The following is a 20,464-nucleotide window of genomic DNA, read 5'->3' as shown; positions in this document are numbered from 1 at the left end:
TTGAGTTTTAGCCAGCTGTCCCTCTTTCCGTAAGAGAATGGCCATTAATAATTCCTGCCTTCACAAAGAGTAATTAGCAGCCTGTACCTTCTCCTTGTTAAAGGAACCTAAAATGTCACAGTGGTTACTTTCAGTTTGGTGAGCTCTGCATCTGGTCAGTCTCATCAAAACTTGCGTGTTTGTGCTCTATTGCTTTTGCACACTGCTGTAGCGTGTTTTTTTTTTTTTTATCTGACACAACACATTCACAGCCTGATGTGTGCATAACATGGGTGGGGTTGATTAATAAAGGAAGAAGGGGATGGGCTTTTAATTTGCAAGTTCCGAGGGATTGTTATGAAGAATGAGGCTGGAGGAAGCAGACTTCTCACAACATGTGGAGATGCCATGAGGGCCTTTTGAAAATGTGATTGATTGTAATTGTTATGGTTTTAGAGGCAGTTGGAAAATTATCTCTCAAACCATGTGCTTAAATTTGTTCCATTAAATTGATATTTTTCTTGACTGTAACCCCTCCTAACCTGAGTTTGAGTACTTCTGCTTATGTACGTCTACTTTTTGAGCAGCAGTGCAGAATATGAATGTTTGTCTCCCATGTAAGAATCTCTAACCTCTTCTGCATAAGTGTAATGATTAAAAACTTGGACCACAAATATGCCTCTGATTCAAACACCACCTGTCCAAGTTATTAGAGAAAGGTTGAAACCGGTTTTCAGCAGCAGAGGAGCAGAAAGTGTTGGAAAATCACACAAAGAAAGGTTTATGCAGAAGATACAGAACGGGATCTTTTGAACCTTGAGTTTAATTTTGATTATTTAAAGAACAGGAGTGATGCTAATCAGGTTAGGCATACTGGCAAGACAGTAGGGAACAGCAGCGAGACAGTCGAGGAGGAGAGATCCCTCTGCCTTCGCTGGAGATTAACCCAACCACATTGGATATAGTCATACGTAAGAGAAAGGGGAATGTCTGGCAGAAACAGCAGGAAGGCAGTAGATTACATATTTTGGAAGAGGTTGAGAGGCTTAGTTTCTAGTCTTAATTTTGACAATGTTGTTATTACTCAGAGCATTATTTAATATTTCCACTTTTTTTTTTTTAATTCTATCAAATAAAAGTAAAATCTGTGTAAATATGGAAATGAGTAGTTGTGACAATTTGTAAATGACTGCCTGCATAGTTAAGTTAATGGAAGCAAGCTGGCAAAGCAGAGGTGTTTTCTGTATTCCTGGGATCATGCTTTTCTCTCTCACTACTTAAAAGCAAGTACAAAATAAATTCAAAACCTGGAGTAGTAGAGTCCTATTGCTGGGTGTATCATGTAAAACAATAGTTTGTGAACCATATAATTGAAGACTTGGGAGGTTCATCTTCCTAATCTAGCAAGGGCAAATGCCGAAATGCTTTCTGAAAGCTGGCTGATCCAGCAAAACCGTGTGGGTGATTAAGCACAAGCCTAACTCTAGATGTGCTGGACTGGAGATGGCATGCTTGGTACCTGCCATGGCAAAGCACTCAGAAAATGCGCCACTCCAGAAAAGCTCAAGGCAAGGATGAAGATGAGTGGAGCCAAGCTTTAATAATACAGATATAACCAAAAGTGGGGGGTGACAATAACTAGTTCATTAAGAACCTGTATATATACTACTAGTCTGTTTTCAATTCTTAGCAAAGGTGTAAGAATTAGGTGGTGTGATATAATGTAGCCACCAAGGCAACATTTGTAACAGTTTTTAATTGCAGACTTTGTCTTGGAGAGAGAGAAAAAAACCCAACCAAACAAAAAAGTAACAAAAAAACCCCACAAAAACAAAACACCACCAAAAAACCTTAGAATACAGGTTGTAAAACATCTAGATACTAACAATTAGATTGCATAAGCATATTGGGGGGAAAAAAAAAATGGGTAGGTTTTAGCATAAATGCTGAATGTCTTATGTTTTCCCTAAGAATCAATGTTAATTGTGAATGCTATAGCTTAATAATTGTGTTCACTGCAGCCCTGAGTATAGACCCCTATGGACAACATGGGTTTATGTTGCAACATAAGAATGTATGGTGTAATTACATTCGCTTCACCTTGGTTTTGTTTGTTTGTTTTTTTAACAGGGAGTGCAAGGTGGTTTGTGGGCCTATGAACTTTACTATTTTGTTTTTTTCTTCAGAGAATTTGTGCAGAAAACACTGTGTAGTGTTCCCAAATGTGTCATTACTGACTGTTACATGATTAATGCAATGATGAGAGGAAGGAAAGCCCTTAAGATTTTAGGGGGGTTGACAGTGAGAAGTGAAAAGCTGCATCATTGAAGCCCAGTGAGCCTGTTCTCCAGTCCCAAGTACGCATGTGGCACCAGCATCTGTGGTGTTTAGGCTGTAGAAGGTAATCTTGACTCTTTGGGAAAAATGAAACAATTTAATCCTAAGCAAGCCAAGAAGCCTGTTTCCAGCGAAGCGAGCTTTTTTTGCTGTAGATGTCATTCAATCAGCACGAGTCATTTGGTTCCAAAGGTCCTTTTAAAATGGGGCCCTGGCTGAGGGTGGAAGTGGTTCACAGAAAGTAGCGTGGTTGGCAGAGTGAGCTGCAGCGGTGCGTGCCTGCTGGCTCCTGCTGTTGGGTGGCATTCAGTGCCTGTTACCTTGTACTGGTTACATGTCATTGCACTCTAGATGGAATCATGGTCTGAGTTTTTCCTGGTGGAAACTTCTGATCCACTCCTTGATTTTATCCAAGACTGTGACCCTGCTGAGAGCCCTGCTTGACTGAGTTAAGGGTGGGAAGAGATAGCTGAGGTTGAGGAGGAAGGTATGGAGATTTCTAAAGCTGGTCCTACTGACAAAGTCAGCTTGTTGAGAAGCTACACCCTAAAGCAAAAAGGTTCAAGAATGTAGAAATGCTAGAATATAAACCATGAAAGGATATAGAATGGCTTCCAGGTTTAGGTTAATTTCATATTGGAAAGTAAAGTTTTGATACCTTTTTTTTTTTTTTTTTTTTTCAAACTCATTATTTTTAAGATGCTTATCTGCTGAACTGCATTCTTTCAGTTTTGGTATGTACACTAGGGAATTTCATAGCAATCTGTCCATGCCTGGCTAGCTAAAAGAATATACAGGCATGTATTTCAAATACAAACAAGAAGCAGGAAAGTGAAAAAAGTTTTGGGAAAAAACATGATGTGAAGGGAAGAATATGAGCAAAACAAAGTGATAAAAGAATAGGATGCTGGTGATACTGAATGAAAGCAAGGATCTCGTTTTTGGTCTGCAGACCAGTTCCATAAAGATACTTGAAGCCAAGAAGAACATTTGGTGGAGGTCAACCTGCTCATGTCAAGTGTATCATCATCAGGAAAAGCTATGCAGATCTCATAATGGTGTTTATTTAATAGTAATTAAAAACAAACAAACAAAAATAATAATAAAAAAAAAACAAACCAAACAACCTAGGAGGGAGAAAATACGTTACATAGAGTGCTAGGTTGCCCAGAAGTGATTGTGGCATCTCCTTCATGAAGAACATTAACAGCAGAATAAATTAATAGGATAGAATATTAATTCATCTGCTCTGTCTTATAGGGAAGCAAGGAACAGCCAAGACTTTGTCTGATGCTCTCCCTGAAAAAGCATCTTTGTGTTTATGGATGAATTATGAAAGAGGACCTGAGGTGATCTGAAAGTACATGGTTTTCAACTAGAAGAGGATCTATAAGAGAGAGGAAGGAGCTTTTCTTTTGATGCATCTAAAAAGACCTGAAAGATCTTGAAAAACTTAATTGCAGAAGAGTTCTGTTCTACTTTTTGTCAGGGAATGTTGTCTCTCAGCAGCTGAAAGGGGAACTTCACATTTAATCACACTGGCTTTTGTATTTTGTGTATATATCAACATATATTTAACTCAGACACCTAATCGACAATAGAAAGAAAACCTTTCTTTTCAGAAGTCTTACTGAGTAGTGGTAGGAGAACCAGTTTGTCTCAATCCTTTCTCTAAATCCTGGCAGAATTTAACTAAAATGAAAATAATTATTTTTTTATTTTTATTAAACAGCATTCATCTCTTCATACAAATTCAGAAATAAGGGCTTGTGCATTTGTCAGTAGCAAAGCTAAATTTCTAAAATTGACGAGACAGGGTTTCTTAAGTGATTATCTCTTCATTGCAATACTGAGCATGTCTCACATGATATATTGGTATGAAGTTATTTTTCTTCAGCTTATGGTATGCAATGCTTGGAGTGATGTCTGTCATTAACATCATCTAATGTTTCCCATGATATGTTTTTGCTTTTAATTTGCATGTAGCATAAAGGCTTTGATTAAAATGTCTGCTGGATTCTACTTAAGGATCACTTAAGAATCAGGAGCAGGAGGTGGGTGGGGAATGATGCCCTTAATTCCAAAGATAGACTCTTAAGAAAATTTTGGCCAAGGTAAATTGGCGATAAGGACATACATGACTTTGGACTTCTGACTTTCAAAATGAAGCGGGTGTTGCCTTGGTAATAACAACATGCCTGTTGTTTCCTTTCTAAAATTTCTTCTGAATTTGCCTGCAAACGCTCATTAGGTATGTTCAGTGAAGACATGTTAAATGTAGTAGCTACAATTGGTGATGATTCCATCTGCCCTGAGTATGCTCAACTCAATCACCATCCTCAGTAGAAGGACTGGGGGTACCTCGTAGCTGTGCTATGGCAATGAATGCTGCTGTAGCAGATGATTGATAAACTATAGTATCATTTTTCCAGCAGAAAATAGCACATATGCACAGAAAACTTGGCATTTTTTCAGCTGGACGTGCTGGAACACTGTGTGCCATTTCTGAAGGCTTGAGTTTGAAAACCTCTGTATGAGATGAAACAGGCATTTTGCTTCCATCTTCAGCTTTTTTTGGCATGGCTTTTTCAGTTGCAATATGTCCAGAATATGGGCTGTGGTTTGGAAAATGTTTTCTTCTGTCCTTTCAGGTTAATGCTCTCTTGTGTTGAATTTGAATGATAACGTGTTGGCTCTCAGACTTGAATAATGCAGGTCCTCAGTGTTAAAAAATGTTTGTTTTTCAGTTCTGAAAACAAAGGAAATGAAGCCATAAACATAAAGAGCAACCAAAAGGAAAGCACAACTCTACCTGCATTTTCGAAGGTATGATTTTTATTTACTAATATTTAATTGAGCTATAGCCTGCCACCTTTGCTTGTGACTACTTGCTAGTGTTCTGATGTTGGAGGTATTCCTGCACTGTGATTTAGCACCTGGTTGCCATATTCTGGGTGAGGGTCTGTTATGCCAGGTGGTTTCAGACATTCCTCTAAAGCACTATTTCTGTATAACTTACGAATATCTAAGCAGCAAGTGTTTGCCACTGGTAGCCAGCCAAAGCACTGTTAAGACTTTTCTGCTGACATTTGTATGTGTGTTGGCTGTTCTTTACCAGTGTTATCCGTGTTAATCATGCTTGTCTTGTCCTGTCAGCATTTTACTGAAAAAAAAAAAAAAGGACACGCTTCTCTGTGATCAAGGCTTTCTTCTATGTCACTTGACACAAAGTGGTGGTTGCCTATAAAGTTGTGTTTAGATTTAGTCAAATATCATAAATAATTATGTACAGGACATGACCTGGTGATAACAACTCTTTGCTGCTGCCATATCATGCCCTGCACAGAGCCATTTCAGTGATTCATTCAGTAAGCACTGTTGCTTGGGTTTTTTTGTTCCTTTTCCTAGTACTTTTAATTTAATGCATATAATATTGTGGCTACTTCCCTGAAAGGGCCATGACTGATCTGCCACATTTGTTTGGGGGTGCAGTAGGTTTCTTAACACGCTGAATCTGAGATTTCTATCCTGTGTTGCATTTATCAAGAGCTAACAATGTACAGAGAAGGAACCGGTGGTCTTCTTGTATGGCCTACAGTCTGTGTCATTGCATCTTTAGTATCCAGGGACCATTTTTTTGGGCTTTGCCGAAGTGCAGTTGCCTCTACAAAGACCTCTTTCAATCCAACAGAGTTGTTACCTCCATTCAATTCTGTATTGAACGTAGTTTATCTACATCAAGGTGGGAAACATGCAGTGACATTTGTTCAGAAGCCAGCCCTGTCAGTTCTGAGCTCATGGAAAATGCCACTGGATGTCTTCCTGTTACTATAAATCATGACTTTCTGCCTGCATTTCAAGGCATAAAATCAGTAAGAATTCTGATAAATTGGGGGAGATCCTACTATAATGGAAGAAATCTTTGTGCATTCTAAAAAATTCTTATTTTTCTATGTTAGACAAGCAAAAAATTCTAAACCAGATTTTCCTTTCAAAGAAGGTTGTGACTGGGGAAGGGGGATTATTTAGCATATGTGCGTAGGACTTCAAGACCAGGAATTTCTTAAAGGAAGTACGAAGAGGGCCAAGTCTCAAGGAACAAGCAGGATGTGAAGGTGGAGCAAAGGGAGCATGGCAGGTTTAAGTGTCTCTTTCTTGCCAAAAATGAAATCTCCTTTTTTTTTATTTAAAAGAGCCCAAACTCGGAATCATTCCAGCTGAATGTAAATTTGTTGTAGTAAAGTCTTCTACTCAGAACTTACGTTTCTGTAGTACCGTACTAAAAGTTGGTGCCAATATTAATGCTGTGAAGTTTTTTTCCTGATATCTGATCTGTTTTCTTTGTCTTGCCATAACTTTTTATTCAACTATATTGTCTTTGACCTATGTTTATAAGTTTAAAGTGTTACAGTGTACATTACATTATCTTTGAAATAATACCTGTTGTTTGTATAGGCTTTACAAGAAAGGTGTTGTTTTCATATTACTAGAATGTACTTGTTGTTCAACTGCACTGAGGGCTTCTTGTCTAACTTACTTCCTTTTTTCTTAAGCTGATCAAAAATCTTTTGATACTCTTGAACAGTTTTGTATGCATAGTAGTGGGTACTTTTAGCACAAGAATTTTATATCTTGTATGCACTGGAATTACAACTAGATAATAAAAACGGATTCAGAGAAGGTGCAGAAAGTTTTTTCTACTCCTCTTCCCCTCCCTTCCCTGCTGTTTTTTTTTGGGAAGAAAATATTTTTCTCTTTTTTTTCCTTACCACTGGTCCCTCCTATGCAGAGTAGCATTTTGATAACACCATCTTGTCCAATGCCTGACACTGACCAAAATAAGCTGTCTTGTGCAAAGATCACTAGAATGCGGCTGAACAGTTGGAGATAACTGAGACTGTCTCATTTGAAAGGGGTAATGTATGGTATTGAAAGACATTTCAGTTTTATTCGTTGAGTCATTGAGGTTACTACGCGCTAAAAGGAAATACTTTGTTGTTATGGAAAGTATACTTTGTGAGGAATGTCTAAATCTATATACCTACATGGATCAGGCTTGGGCCCCGTACATGCCCATGTCTCTGAACTGTGCTGCTACCTAGTCAGTTTGGGTGGGTGGTGAATAAAGTTGAAACCATATTGTCTCTGCCTCTCACCAAATTAATGAGCTGTCACGTTTCTGATAGACTTACACGTAGACTTACGTGCTGTGATTTCGTATATTCATTGGAGGCCTCAGCAGGAGGCCAGGGGCAAAATAGCAGGGGAACTGTAAGTCTGATTTAGCAGCAAAGGTCAGACATCTAAATTATAGCTGACTGGGTGAATGGAGCTGGGAAATGTGCTGAGCTGTGGTAGCCTTTCGGCTCTTCTGAGTACTTTAGTTAGCAGTTCTGTACTTTACCCCTGCTATTTTTTTTCCCTCTGATTAAATATTTAGCTCATAGCGGGAGGAAAAGATATTTTAATACTCACCTTATGAAAATATGAAGCCTAATCTTTCTGTGTCATGGTGACTTTATCAATTGTCATTTGATCACTTTTGAGAAAACATTATGGAAATATATTTGGCATATTTATTAATTCATTGATAGAAAGTACGTCACCACCCACCACCATTTGTTTACAGGTTTTGGTTTGCTTCTGTTTCTTTGAATTAGAGCTGTAAACAGTGCTCTTTCTGAGTAAATGCTTCTTTCAGCAATGTGATTGCTGAACAGATGGTTGTGTGAATGTAAATAGATCTTCACCTTCATGTTTAGTGTTCTGGGTATCTGCATTACATAGTGTCCAGTACATGTTAGTGTATCAGCCTCACTTTTAGTGCTACAGGGACTTTGTTTTTAAAAGGAATATTGCAACAGTGCTTCCTGCAGCAGTATGTTTCACATACTTTTGCTTTTTGTAGTGCCCTTGAAACAGAGGTTTACGACTGGGACATAGTTATTAGTTGGATTGTGTGGAACAGCTACTAAATAAGCTGATGCTGCTACTGTAGGAATGTCATATTAGTACAGTTTTGAAGAAATCACACAACACTCTTGTTGGATGTGCTTGTGGTGTAAACCTAAACAGGCTTCTACCTGTACTACTGTAGTGTAGCAGTACCAGCGGTGGTAAGCGCTTGGGGTTGATTCCAGTACTAGTGAATGGCTTAGGTCCCAGGTGTACCCTGCCTGAGGTTCTCATCCAAGTGATGGCTTTGCTGTGACAGCATGAGCTGTCAGTTGTATGCCTATCGTCCCCAGGTATCCTTCCTGTCATGGTATGGGGGAAATAGCACATTCTCCTGTAACTGATTAGGAAGGAATTTGTAAGCATCTCAACTCAGGAATTACTGTGTGAGCTTTGTCAGGCAAATGCAAAAGTTTGAGAAAGTAGGTACAAATACAATACACCAAACATATAATTTAGACTTAAGTATTTTAATAGCATTAAATATTTTATAATTTGGCCCATAGGCTCGAGCCTGGGTGCTAGCCACCTGGATTAGCCAGAGGCAGTCTCAACCTTCATAGAAAACACAGGGGCAGAAAGTACTGCAAAGATTATCTAGTTTACTCCTCTGCCCCAAGGTGAGATCTCTGTATCATGTCATACTTGATAGAAGTTTGTCTGACTTGTTCTCAAAGACCTCCAGGGATGGAGATCTCTAAGATCTCTGCAACTTCACCAGACAACTGTTCTACTGATTTTGTAAACCTTATAATTAGAAAGTCTTTTTCTTAATGTCCCATCTAAAGCTTCCTTGCTACAAATTAAACTTGTTGCTAATTGTCATCTGACAAGTATTCCTGTATACTGTGAACATGGGGAAGAGATCATTCTGTAGCCCCGCTTTCTCACATGAATTTAATTTCAAGGTACCATACTGACGGCTGTGTTTAAGCAGTAGACATAGTATTAAAATTTGATGTCAAGGACTGCAATTATGTGATAAGATGGAGCCAGATTCTTTTTGGAGTTGTGAAAAATAGGACAAGAGGCAATGGGTGCAGGTTGGAACATGGGAAATTCCATTCATTTATTTTTTTTTTTCTTTTATTTTCCCCCTTTACTGTAAGGGTGGTCAGACATTGGAACAGGTTGCCCAAGGAAGTTGCAGAATCTTTATCCTTGGAATTACTCAAAATGCAACTGGATGAAACCCTGCTCTAACTGGAGCTGCTTTAAGCAGGAGCTAGGCTACATGACCTCCCCAGCCACATTCTTTTCAGCCTAACTTGTTCTGTAATTCTCTGTCACATCATTTTTCATCCAATGTATGAAATCACATAAGTTATATATATAAAAAAAAAAAGTTCCTTGAACTTGCTGCAAATATGTAGCTATTCTTACAGGGTGTCCTGCCTGCTTGTGCAATACCTTCTTAATTGAAAAGATGAAATTCACCTTTGTTTTTTAATTTATTTTCAAATGCCAGGGAATAGTCAAGTAAGAGAGAGGAATAATATTTAATGTTTATGAAAACATTTTCCATAAAAGGCAATGGAAGTGTAATATTGGGGAAAATTTAGAGGAAAGAACAGAAATAAGATAGACAATTTAATGCTTTTCTCTCTGGCTCCTTACTGGACCTTGCAGAAATAAGGTGATGGTTACATACTGAGAACTGACTAATCACAGAATGTTAGGGATAGGAAGGGACCTCAAAAGATCATCTAGTCCAATCCCCCTGCCAGAACAGAAACACCTAGATAAGACTACACAGGAATCTTTAAACTGAAATCAGAACTTTACAGTAACTTCAGGAGAAAATTCAGGAGGGAAAAATTCTGAAGTAATTCTGCAAATGGTGTAAACAGAATTCTTTAAATTATAAAGTTCACTTTGTCATTCTAGATACTTTAATGGAGTTTACAATTCTCCATAAAGGTGACTTAGCAGAAACTTTATTTCAAATTGCATCTCCTTTTTCTCTATTCTTTTGAAGTGTTTACTCTTAACGCCTTGGTTTTTGTTCTGTTGCCAGGGAGGGTGAGTCTAGATATTTCCGCAGATTTTAGGTGAACACTAGAGTTTCAGAGAAAGTTTGTTTCATCTTTTCTTTCCTCATTTGACAAATTAAATCTACATTAAGGACTCTTGGTGTTTCAAGAATTCAAATGGATAAACAAGTTTTTAAAGTCCCATTGCTGAACTTTGGACAGATGCAGTTGCATCTCCAAATGTTAAATAGTCATTGAATTAAAGTAGGTTTATTTTTTTAAATGCAAACCTGATGCAGTTCAACTAGAAGTTCCTTCCTCTTACTTAACTTTTACTCCTGATTATGAAGATGCTACGATTTCATTAATCTTCTAGCTATTCTTGTCTTTGAGGGTTGTCGTGACCTGATTTTTTTTCATGTCAAAACAAGCAGAGAAAGGAGGATGCGGAAGGAAAACTTCACAGTATAAAAAAAGCCAAAGTATTCAGAGGTTCAAAGCATCATTTATGTGTAGAGATACAGAACTCACGTTTGACTTAAATCCCCTCAAAACCCCAAGGCTGACTTTGTTTTTCTTTGTGGGTTTTTTTCTTTTTCTGATTATTTAAAAGGTATTATTTAATTAAAAGTTAATAGTTTTTTCAATGGTTTAACTCTTTGCGTCTTCTTCATCACCACTTTGCTGTCATAAAAAGGAAAAACCTACTTCAACCGCAAGTTTTTGAAATCTGTTTTTGTCATTAACACTAGCAACAGTGGACTTCTAGGAATTCTATTGAGGAATATCTATCGAGTATTTTGATGGCTTATAGTAATTTTTCCTGAATTTCTCTTCATACTTTCCCAATTTTCTTAAACAAGTCTTGTTCCTAGTCTATGTGTCACTATATCTGGTTGGTTTCGTTTGGTTTCTGTATGTATTGACTCCTGTTGGTTGAGAATGCTTAACCTCTTTTCCTTACAGTAGCTGGAAAAAATAAAAAAGCTTATTTCATATGTGGATTTAATGTACCCATTGCAAACAAGTGGGAGATAATGCCAAAGATACTTTGGCCTCCTCGAGGAAGGAAATGTGCTGAAAAACATTCAGTAGTGACTCATTGTGGGGTTGTAGTGGTCTGCCTGCAACTCAGGTTATCTCAGTGTGGATCTTGTTTAGCATACAAAATTTACAGATTATTGCTGTTCAGATTAAACGGGATGCTCAGATTTGTTAAATGAAATGCAGTCACCTTAGCTATGTTGAAAGGTCAAAGCCAAAGCTAGAACATGGTTAATTTTCCAGAATTAGTGGTAGCAATGCTTAAACGTGCTACTTTGTGCACCCAGGACTTTAATCTGAAACTCTTAAACTCCTCCTATATGCTAGCAAACAGAAATTCTGGGTTAAAGTTGTTTCTCAGATGAGTAAATTGAAGTGTTGGGGTTAAATGTTGGGGCTTGTCGAAAGTCCCTGGGGTGATTCAGTGATGATCCTAAAATTCTGCTGGCTGATTGTCTTCTCACAGCCGCAGGTGAGATGGGGTGGTTAGAGGGCACAAGCGTACCCACATGATCCCCAGAATGTCCTCCATCCGCAGGTCCCAGCACAGCGGGACAGACGGTTGGTGAGAGGTCTCCACGCAGCTGTCTGGAGTTTCTGCTTTGTAATGAGTGTTCGTTCATAGGGAGCGACATCAGAAATGTCTGGCTCTCGTGGCTGGAAGCTAATTCTTTGTTCGCGGAGATCTGTGTTTTAATGCTGTTAATGTTTTCATTTCATTCACTCATTAGGGCAATAAAAGAGATTGTATTCTTGGCAGGCAGTAACTCCTGCCGAATGAGAACCTCTGGCAATTTGAACTTTTGCCACTCAACTGCTGTGGGACAGCAGGGACGAGGGTGGCTGTTCCCAGCTGGTATGGGAGGCGAGGCAAACCTGGCAGAGCGATCCCTCCTCAGGGGGCTGTTGTGCTGCTGTAGCTGCTCTCTGCGCTGGGGGGGTCTGTTCACACCAGGAGCAAGCCCTGTGCCTCTGACTGCGTGGGTGCAATTATGCTTTGGGTGTATGTCTGTGCTACAGTCAGGAGTAGATTACAGCCTGGAAAATATACCTAGTCTAACGATGAATAAATTAGCTCAGATAAGAATCGTACTTGAGAAAAGACATTGTGGGCTTGTCTTTTGAGTCCCAACTGCCAAGCTTCTCTGCAGCGGTTGCTTCAGCAAGGTGGGACCGCGCTACCTGAGTGCGCAGTGGACACGGCATCGGTTATAGCTGCAGTCTCTTCAGTCACCTGACTTGAGTCATAACCTTGTTTCACGCTCTGCCAAGCTTCCCCTCTGCGCCAGCCTCACTGCACGTGAGGTCGCAGGACCATAGGATAATTCAGGTTGAAGGGACTCTCGGATGTCATCTAGCCAAGCCTCCTGCTTAAAGTAGGCTCAGCTATAAGGTCAAGCCAGGTTACCCAGAGCTTGCCCAGTGAAACTTTGAGTAACAAGTTGCTAGAGGAATTAAAGCTTTATGAAGCATGTCACAAGCAGGAAAGCTCACAGAGAGTGGGAAAGGGGGAGGCAAGGGGAAGACTGATGACAGTCCATATACAAAAGGAGCAGAAAGACAACACTACAGCAGGAAACGTTTTTTCCTTGCATCAGCAAGGATCTCAATGGTATCTGACAGGTGGGTTTTACTCTAAAAACTGTTGCTTGCATGGTAAGCCTGACTTGTATCGAGAATAGTGTGGCCAGTGGGATTAGGGGAGTGATTGTCCTCCTGTGATTGGATACTGGTGAGGCTGCACCTCAAATACTATGTTCAGTTTTGGGCCCCTCACTACAGAAAGACATTGAGGTGCTGGAGAGAGTTCAGAGAAGGGCAACAAAGCTGGTGAGGGGTCTGAAGCACAAGTCTGATGAGGAGCAGCTGAGGGAACTGGGGCTGTTTAGCCTGGAGAAAAGGAGGCCAAGGGGAGACCTTCGCACCCTCTACAACAACCTGAAAGGAGGTTGTAGCATGGAGGGTGTTGGTCTCTTCTCCCAGGTAACAAGTGATAGGACAAGAGCAAATGGCCTCAAGTTGTGCCAGGGGAGGTGTAGATTGGATATTAGGAAAAACTTCTTAATGGAAAGGGTTGTCAGGCACTGGAACAGTCTGCCCAGGGAAGTATTGGAGTCACCATCCCTGGAGGTGATTAGAAGATGAATAGATGAGGTTCTTGGTGACATGGTTTAGTGGTGGACTTGGCAGTGTGAGGTTAATGGTTAGACCTGACAATCTTAAAGTTCTCTTTGAACCAAAATGATTCTATGACACTGAAGAAGGACTTTTTTTCTTTTTTTAACCAATGATATGAAATGTAACTGATATAAGAGTCACTGATATTATTCCAGTGTTGCGAATATCAAGCTGCTCAAGCCTAACTGGGGGACAGATGCAACTGCTGTTGTCAACATCAACTAAAAGCCCTGACTCTTGGAAACTGGTGGGATATACCAGGGAAAGGATTACTTTGTGTATACCCAACGCCCTTGCCTTTTTTCCCCATAGCATTTGCTGGGGGCTTCTGTCAGAAACAAGCTCAGAGAGAGGCATAGGAAATAAGTGAAAGTTACAGTGATGTTGCCTTGTGGAATTGCCATCATGCTGCTGTGTTTGTCAGGTGCTTGTGCCTGAAGGCTTCTGCTGTGTTAAAAGCTTACTGGCCTCACAGATCATGTGCTTTCGTCTCAGTACTTTGAATATGGCATGATCTTAAAATACAAACTCCAAAATTTGTAGCAGGAACAGTTGTTTGGTTTTTTGTTTTTTTTGTTTTTTTTTTTGGTCAAATGCCTAAACAGTGCCTTAAACTTTGAATTGAGATTTTATCGGTAAATGATAAAACACCAATAGCTTCTGCTGTCTTTCATAGCAAAGCCAAAGTGGAGTAGAAGAGAGAATATATGTAGTGTAGGGTTGATTATATTGAAAGGAAGAAAGATTTGCATAGTTTCTGTGTTGGGACTTAATTACCCACATATATCTTCAAGTAAGCACAGTGTAAATATTCTCCGGGGCTTTTTTAATGCAAGACACTATTTATGGTTAAAGGTATGGAAGGACCCTTTCATATTAAAACTTCCTGTTCCTTTGATTTACCAAAAGTTAAGTAAGGAAAGGAAGATTAAAGAGGAAGGAAAGTCTAAATAGATTTCTGTTTCTGGAAACAGAGACTACAAAACAGCTTTTCATGCAGGGCATGAATTATGCTTACAAATAAGCAGCACAGTCTTTATAAACGTTATGTCTCAGAGTTGCTAGTGGAAGAATTTCACATGTAGAGATTTAGTCATATTTGAAGTCTTAGTTCCTGAGCACTAGTTCCTGAATACAAATCACTTAAACACACACCAAGAAAAAAAAAAAAAAAAATTGCCAAACCAAAAACAAAACACCACCACTAAACACACACACAAACAGCAACAAAAAATCCCAACCAAAAAACAACAAAACCCCAGGATACTGAACTGTTGACAAGTTTTGAATGTAATATTTTCTTCTCTGGTCTAGCATTTAGCTGTTACCTTTATAGAGATTGTAATAATATAAATGTTTATAGCCCATGATGGTTCTATCTGCAGAGAAAATAAGATTTGTGTGCACTTCCTGCACTGAGATGCTCTTTTAAATCTGAGAAATTTGCATGAATGATGCTAATCACAGAACAAGGGAGAAATGCCCTCCCTCACTTAAAGTTGAATCAAAAACTGGTGTTGAAGAATGCTGAGGTATCAAAGTGAAGAAAGAAACTATGACAGTAGAATTTTGAAGTTGGCTATGGTGAATCATTCATGTATGAATATTATAAAATTTGGGGATTTTTTGTTGTCGTAGTTTCTTTTTTGTATTTCCTTGTGCAAAGTACTTAGTTCCTATGAAACTGAGTTAATTGTTCACGGGATTCATCCCAGGTTTGCATGTTACTTGCATAGTTTGCCTAGTGCTGAAGATCCCAGCCAGCACTGCCGTACATCTCTAAGCTGCAGTGTTGTCATCTTAATTTCCAGGAGTGTATTTGAGTTGACCTGTAAAGTATTTGCAAATAGTAAATCCCTGAATACTACAGGGGTGACTACATCCCTTTGTGACGCATCAGCTATTGATTAGTGTGGCGTGTGGGGACAGGTGGGATTTGTCACAGATGGGATGAAAAAGGTATTTGACTTAGCCCGCTTTTGAAAGTTTACTTGAAGGTTTAATGTGCTTGTTTGAGTGTCTTGCCTATGTGAAGAAAACAGAGGTTGTATGGATTTCCCAAGGACAAATTAATGCCATTCAGTTTCTATCCTCATATAAACAATTCAATTTTCAACACATATGTCTGATCACTTAATATTAAGTAATTGCATCTACTCTTTATATGGAAAAGGTGAAAAAATATTGCTTGAAGATAGAAGATTAAAGACCACTGCTCCAGTATCACAAAGTGTAACTTGCAAGTTTTTAAGAAATTGCTGTTCCCTAAGGATTAAACTGTGTTCATTAGAAGTTTTTTCATCATTAACATGATCCTAGATGGATTATTAACAAATAAGCCTACTTGCTTATTTTAGGTTACTTGAAACAAATATGTCTTCAAGTTGAAATAGGATTAGCAACCTAATGCAGGTAGTAGCTTTCTGCTTAGATTGGATGGGTAGGTGTTATCCAATTTGAATCAATTACTTTTATCCTAAGATATTATTGACACAACTAAAATTTGCATGGGACTTTTGTTAATGTTCTCTTTCCCCACTCCTGTTGAGCAGAATAGATTGTATTTAAGAAAAGCTGGGTTAACTTTATTCTGTTTTAGTAAACTGGCTTGAAACAGGAATTGAAATTAGAAGCGTTGTACTGTTTAGATAAAATAGGCAGCAATAGCAAATGACACCCACTAATGAAGGGTGAGGATGGGAGGGAGGTCCAGGGAAAAAGCAATTTTAGATTGTGAGGCTGAAACTGTGGTTACATGTGGTATTTGTAAAGCCTGCCAGTGAAGTTGCATCATATTTTGGGGCAGGTGGTCTTGGCAGAAGTAGCATGGGCTTGGGCAGCAGTTCTTGGATCGGTAAGAGAAGCTGGCACCAAGGAAGTTCAAGGGCATAAATTGGTGAGGAACAGAGCTTGTCTGGCCCCTGGAGACAGATGCTCAGCTGAGTTGAAGGAAGAAATGAAGAGGTGGTTTACATGAGGTGAATCCCTACCTTAGTACTAATTGTTTTCAGTTAGGTGACGGGCAGTTCAGAAGGCCATGGGTGCAGGAGTAGCGGTGTGGAGGACTTCAGCTGTGTGGAAAACTCTGCAGTTTGAGCATGGTGAACCGTGGAGCTGAGACTACAAACAGGTTGGAAAATAGAGCCGTGCAGTTAATTGCCTGTGGAGTTGACAGAAAGCTGGCCAAAGGGTGCAACATGGGGTTGCTAAGGATAGCGGGTAGGATTAATTTCTGGCACGTGAATTGAGTTTGGTTTATCCAAATCTTGCTCTTGATTCTCCTGGGTTTTTGCAAGTGGAGGTTACTCTGTTTAAGGCTACAGTATGCTTGCGTTTTGCTATGGTGCTTCTCATATATTTGCAAGCTGAAAACTGTTCCTCTCACAAGCTCATACAAATTTGTTTGTAAAGCTGTGCTTTTGGGGTAGATTAGAGTCTGAAGTGTGAAAAATTGTTCCTTGCTTCTTCCTCGGGTTTTTTTTCTGCCAATTGAAGCAATTGTTCCCCATCTGTCCTTCTGTACTTTTCTTCTCCAGCAGCTGCTTTGTGAGTCTTCTGGCCTATGTAGTCCTTTTGGCTTTTTGTAGAATAGGGACCTTTTTAGTACAAAAAGAGAGTGCAGGGCTTTGATCTTAAAATGAACCTTTAAACAACAGATGTCCTGAAAGGAATACAATGCATGGGAACAAATTCAAATTGAGGAATTGGGAAATGTATGAAGATGACAGGAAACATTTTCCTTATGCACTTCTTCTATTTTTCTTAGGTTTGTCAAAATGAAGAGAAGAACCATTCCACAGAAGAACTTAGCAAGTCTGAAATCCAGGAGGAGCTGAAAAAGGCTAATAGCCTTCCTAGTTTGACTCCTGGAACCAAAGCAGCCGATAAAGACAAGCAACCCCGAGAAGGTTTTTTTAATTTTCTTGGAAGCTTATTTAACATTGCAACAAAATCATCTTCGGTAGAATCTAAACCTTCTACCTTCCAAAATGAGCCCAACAGATGTGAAAAGGATTTACAGAACACAAATACCCTTCCAGAGGACATGCAGCCAAAGTGTCCAAAAATTGAAGAACCTATCTGTTCTACAGCTAGAATAAAAGAGGATTCTATAAATAAAGATGGTGCCAACTTAAATAATATTGGAAAAGATATCTCACAGGATCTGCAAGGAAGCTGGAAACGATCTGCAGATGCACAAAAGTAAGTTTTATAATTCAGTATTAAATATGTTAATGTTTGTTTGTGTGTGCACAGATCTACCTTGCCTAATTTTGCTGTATGAATAATGACTGTAATTTCTCAGGATGATTGGAGTGCCCCTGACTTGACACTGTGCAAAACTACATTGTGCAACTACCTTAAATAAATGAGAAGTCAACTGCGACAAAATACAACTTTAAAGAAGATTTTCTAGGACTCTTATGGCTATGCATCTAAGCATTAAGAAAGGTTAAGGATGTGGCATTTAGAAATATGTTCAGTATTGTAGATCTACTTAAAAAAAAAAAAAAAGAAAGTGTAAAGAGCTTATTTCTGTCCATAGTGTAGCTAAATAAAGGTTTGGATGTTTGTCCTTTCTGTATCTGACTAGTTCAGTGGTTTTACTTCTGCAAGTAAGATTTCCTAATTTTCAAAAGATCTTTCCTGGTTTATTTGACTTGGTGATTTTTGCTTATGCATTTTGTTTACCCTTTGTCTTTGGGGTTTTCCTGTATTTTAAAGAAGGTTATATAAAATACTCGATTAGCTTAAATATGCATCATCCTTAACAGTCGTGTAATATTTCTAAAAGAGAATTCCAAAAAAATGGTGCCAAGGGCACCAATGAGAGTAGAAAAGCAGGAACATTGGCTGTGGTCCACACCGTATGTAACAAAAGCCCTCTGATCATGGCATAATCATAGGTAATAGTATTCCAAAACCATTTGTAGCTGTTCTGTTGAATATTTGAGTGTATGTGGGCCAGTACAGCACAGGTTTGGAGTTAGGTATGTATGTATGTGTGTGCTGCCTGTCCAGTTTTTGATAGGTATGTAGAATATGAACTAGTCCACAGGCAATGAATCTGAAAGTAATGTTTACTCAGATTTTTAATACTGCCCAGGGTATTTATTTGAAACTTAAGCCAAAAGTAATGATGTGGGTAACCAGTAAGTCTATCACAATGCTCCTGTGTGTACTACAGAATGGGAGGATGTACTAAGAAGAAACACTTTTTTTTACTTTTAAGTTCTAAAACTAATTTGAGTTGTACTCAGTATATTTATCCATGGCATGTGAAGTGTTTCACCTCCATAGAGGAGGTCAGAGATTCCCAAAGTAGTTGCTTAATGAATTTCACTTCCATATTGAGATGTCTCCAGCACTCTGTTCTTATTTATTATTCAATGGACTAATGATTTGAAGCATCTGTCCTTCACCTTTATATGATAAATGTAATGGCTGATCAGGATATGAATAGGAGATGTGATACCCGTTCTTCTGAACTTAAGACTGTATTTCCACTGCCAAAGTACAAGTGTTTGTAATTAATAATAATAATGGTTGTGTTCTCATGAGTACTCTGGTCCATGACGTGGTCGACTGGTTTTTATTACAGATTCTTATCGCGGTAGCACACACCTGACTGACCCTTTTTCCAACATGACGTGTCGCAGCCCAGCACCCCCACTTCATTGATCGATATAGAAGAAAATTTCTCCTCCCCTTAGTTGCTATCTGGAGAGACCTAGGAGCATTATGTTACTCAGTCTGTTTCCTGAACTGACTCTGCATTTTTTAAACCCATTGGACAGGCTGGCTGCATCACTCTCATGCTGCTCTTTGCTGTTTCTGTAGTATGCTCTGGAAATGGGCAGGTAAGTCATGTGCCATTGCATAGCCGAGGGCTATGCAGAGATAAGAAAAAAGTCACTCCTTGCCTCAAAGAGAGCTTAGTCAAAAAAGACAGAAGGCATTAGTAGAACTTTTTCACTTTTTGCTCCATTCCATGTAGTTTTTTCCTTATTGTCTTTCTTGCTCTCTCCACGCACAGCTAATAGTTGTGCTGTTCAGTTTGCAGTGGTAATCTGTCCTCTATGCAGGTTTTTTTTCTTACTCTCCTTCCCAACAAAGTCAGTCCTCTTACACTGAGTCTCTCCTGTCTATTCAGACAAACACGAATCTTGGAGGATAAACTGAAGGCCAAATATGTGGTCAACTAAACATGGCAATTGGAGCCTGCAATAAGTGGATGAGAGGCAGCCATGGTCAGCCCTTACAAAGTTAGTCTTTAAGCAGTAAACTGGTAAGGTGCTAGGCAGTCTATATGCACAGTTTAGGGGGTCAGGTGGTCTCAGTCTTCGTTTGCTTCTTGTGAATTCTTCAGAACAATGTGGATTAATAAGTCTGGCATTAATAAAAGCTTACAGAGTTTGGAAAGTGTGGCTGTTAAATCACTGATGCGACCTCCTTGCTCTGTGCAAATATTTTTGAGTTATTTTGGTTTCCTTGAAATCGAAGTTACAGCTGGCATTTTCAATTTACCATGTATTGACACTGTCCTATATTGTTAGATAAGCTATGCAAACCAGTGTAGATTTTTCTCAGCATCTTTTACCTGTCTTATGGTGAGGCAAGCATATAAAAATGTGTGTTGCTGGTTTGGAGGTAGGAGTAAGTTCATCTATATACAGAATGAAGTTTTTCTGTGGAAAATCACTGTTTTTAAATGGAAGAAAACTTGCGGGTTTTCTTGGTTGTAGCTGTTGATAAATCCGGCAAATGTTAAACCAGTGATTTTCCTTTTAAACTTATTCTCAAAAGTACAGTGTACATTCTGCCAGTTTTTGGCTCAGGATATGAAGAAATTAGACAATCTCTGTAACTTCTGTGTATGTTTTTCTCTGCCTGACTACACAATGTGAACTGTGTTTCTGAAGCAATTAGTAACGAGACATTGAAATAACAATCTAGAAGCAGAGGTTTGCTCTGTTTACTTTTAAAAAAAGTTTGAA

General features: G+C 39.0%; 1 protein-coding gene across 2 annotated transcripts in view; it reads left to right on the top strand.

The window, feature by feature from the left end:
- Positions 1-20,464, top strand: part of CRYBG3 (crystallin beta-gamma domain containing 3) — a 93,817-nt gene that overhangs the window by 10,282 nt on the left and 63,071 nt on the right. For both annotated transcript variants that reach the window (XR_014186651.1, XM_082076038.1), the window contains exons 2-3: positions 5,064-5,142; positions 17,233-17,669. Coding sequence is in view for 1 of the 2 variants with exons in the window: in XM_082076038.1 (XP_081932164.1) it covers positions 5,064-5,142; positions 17,233-17,669 (516 nt within the window). In the remaining variant the exon portion in view is untranslated. The remainder of the gene's footprint in view (positions 1-5,063; positions 5,143-17,232; positions 17,670-20,464) is intronic.

The sequence above is a fragment of the Streptopelia decaocto genome, assembly GCF_964273445.1.
Source record: "Streptopelia decaocto genome assembly, chromosome: 1".
NCBI classification, from domain to species: domain Eukaryota; kingdom Metazoa; phylum Chordata; class Aves; order Columbiformes; family Columbidae; genus Streptopelia; species Streptopelia decaocto.
The sequence above is the reverse complement of the archived record's forward strand: the minus strand, read 5'-3'. Positions and strand labels throughout refer to the sequence as shown.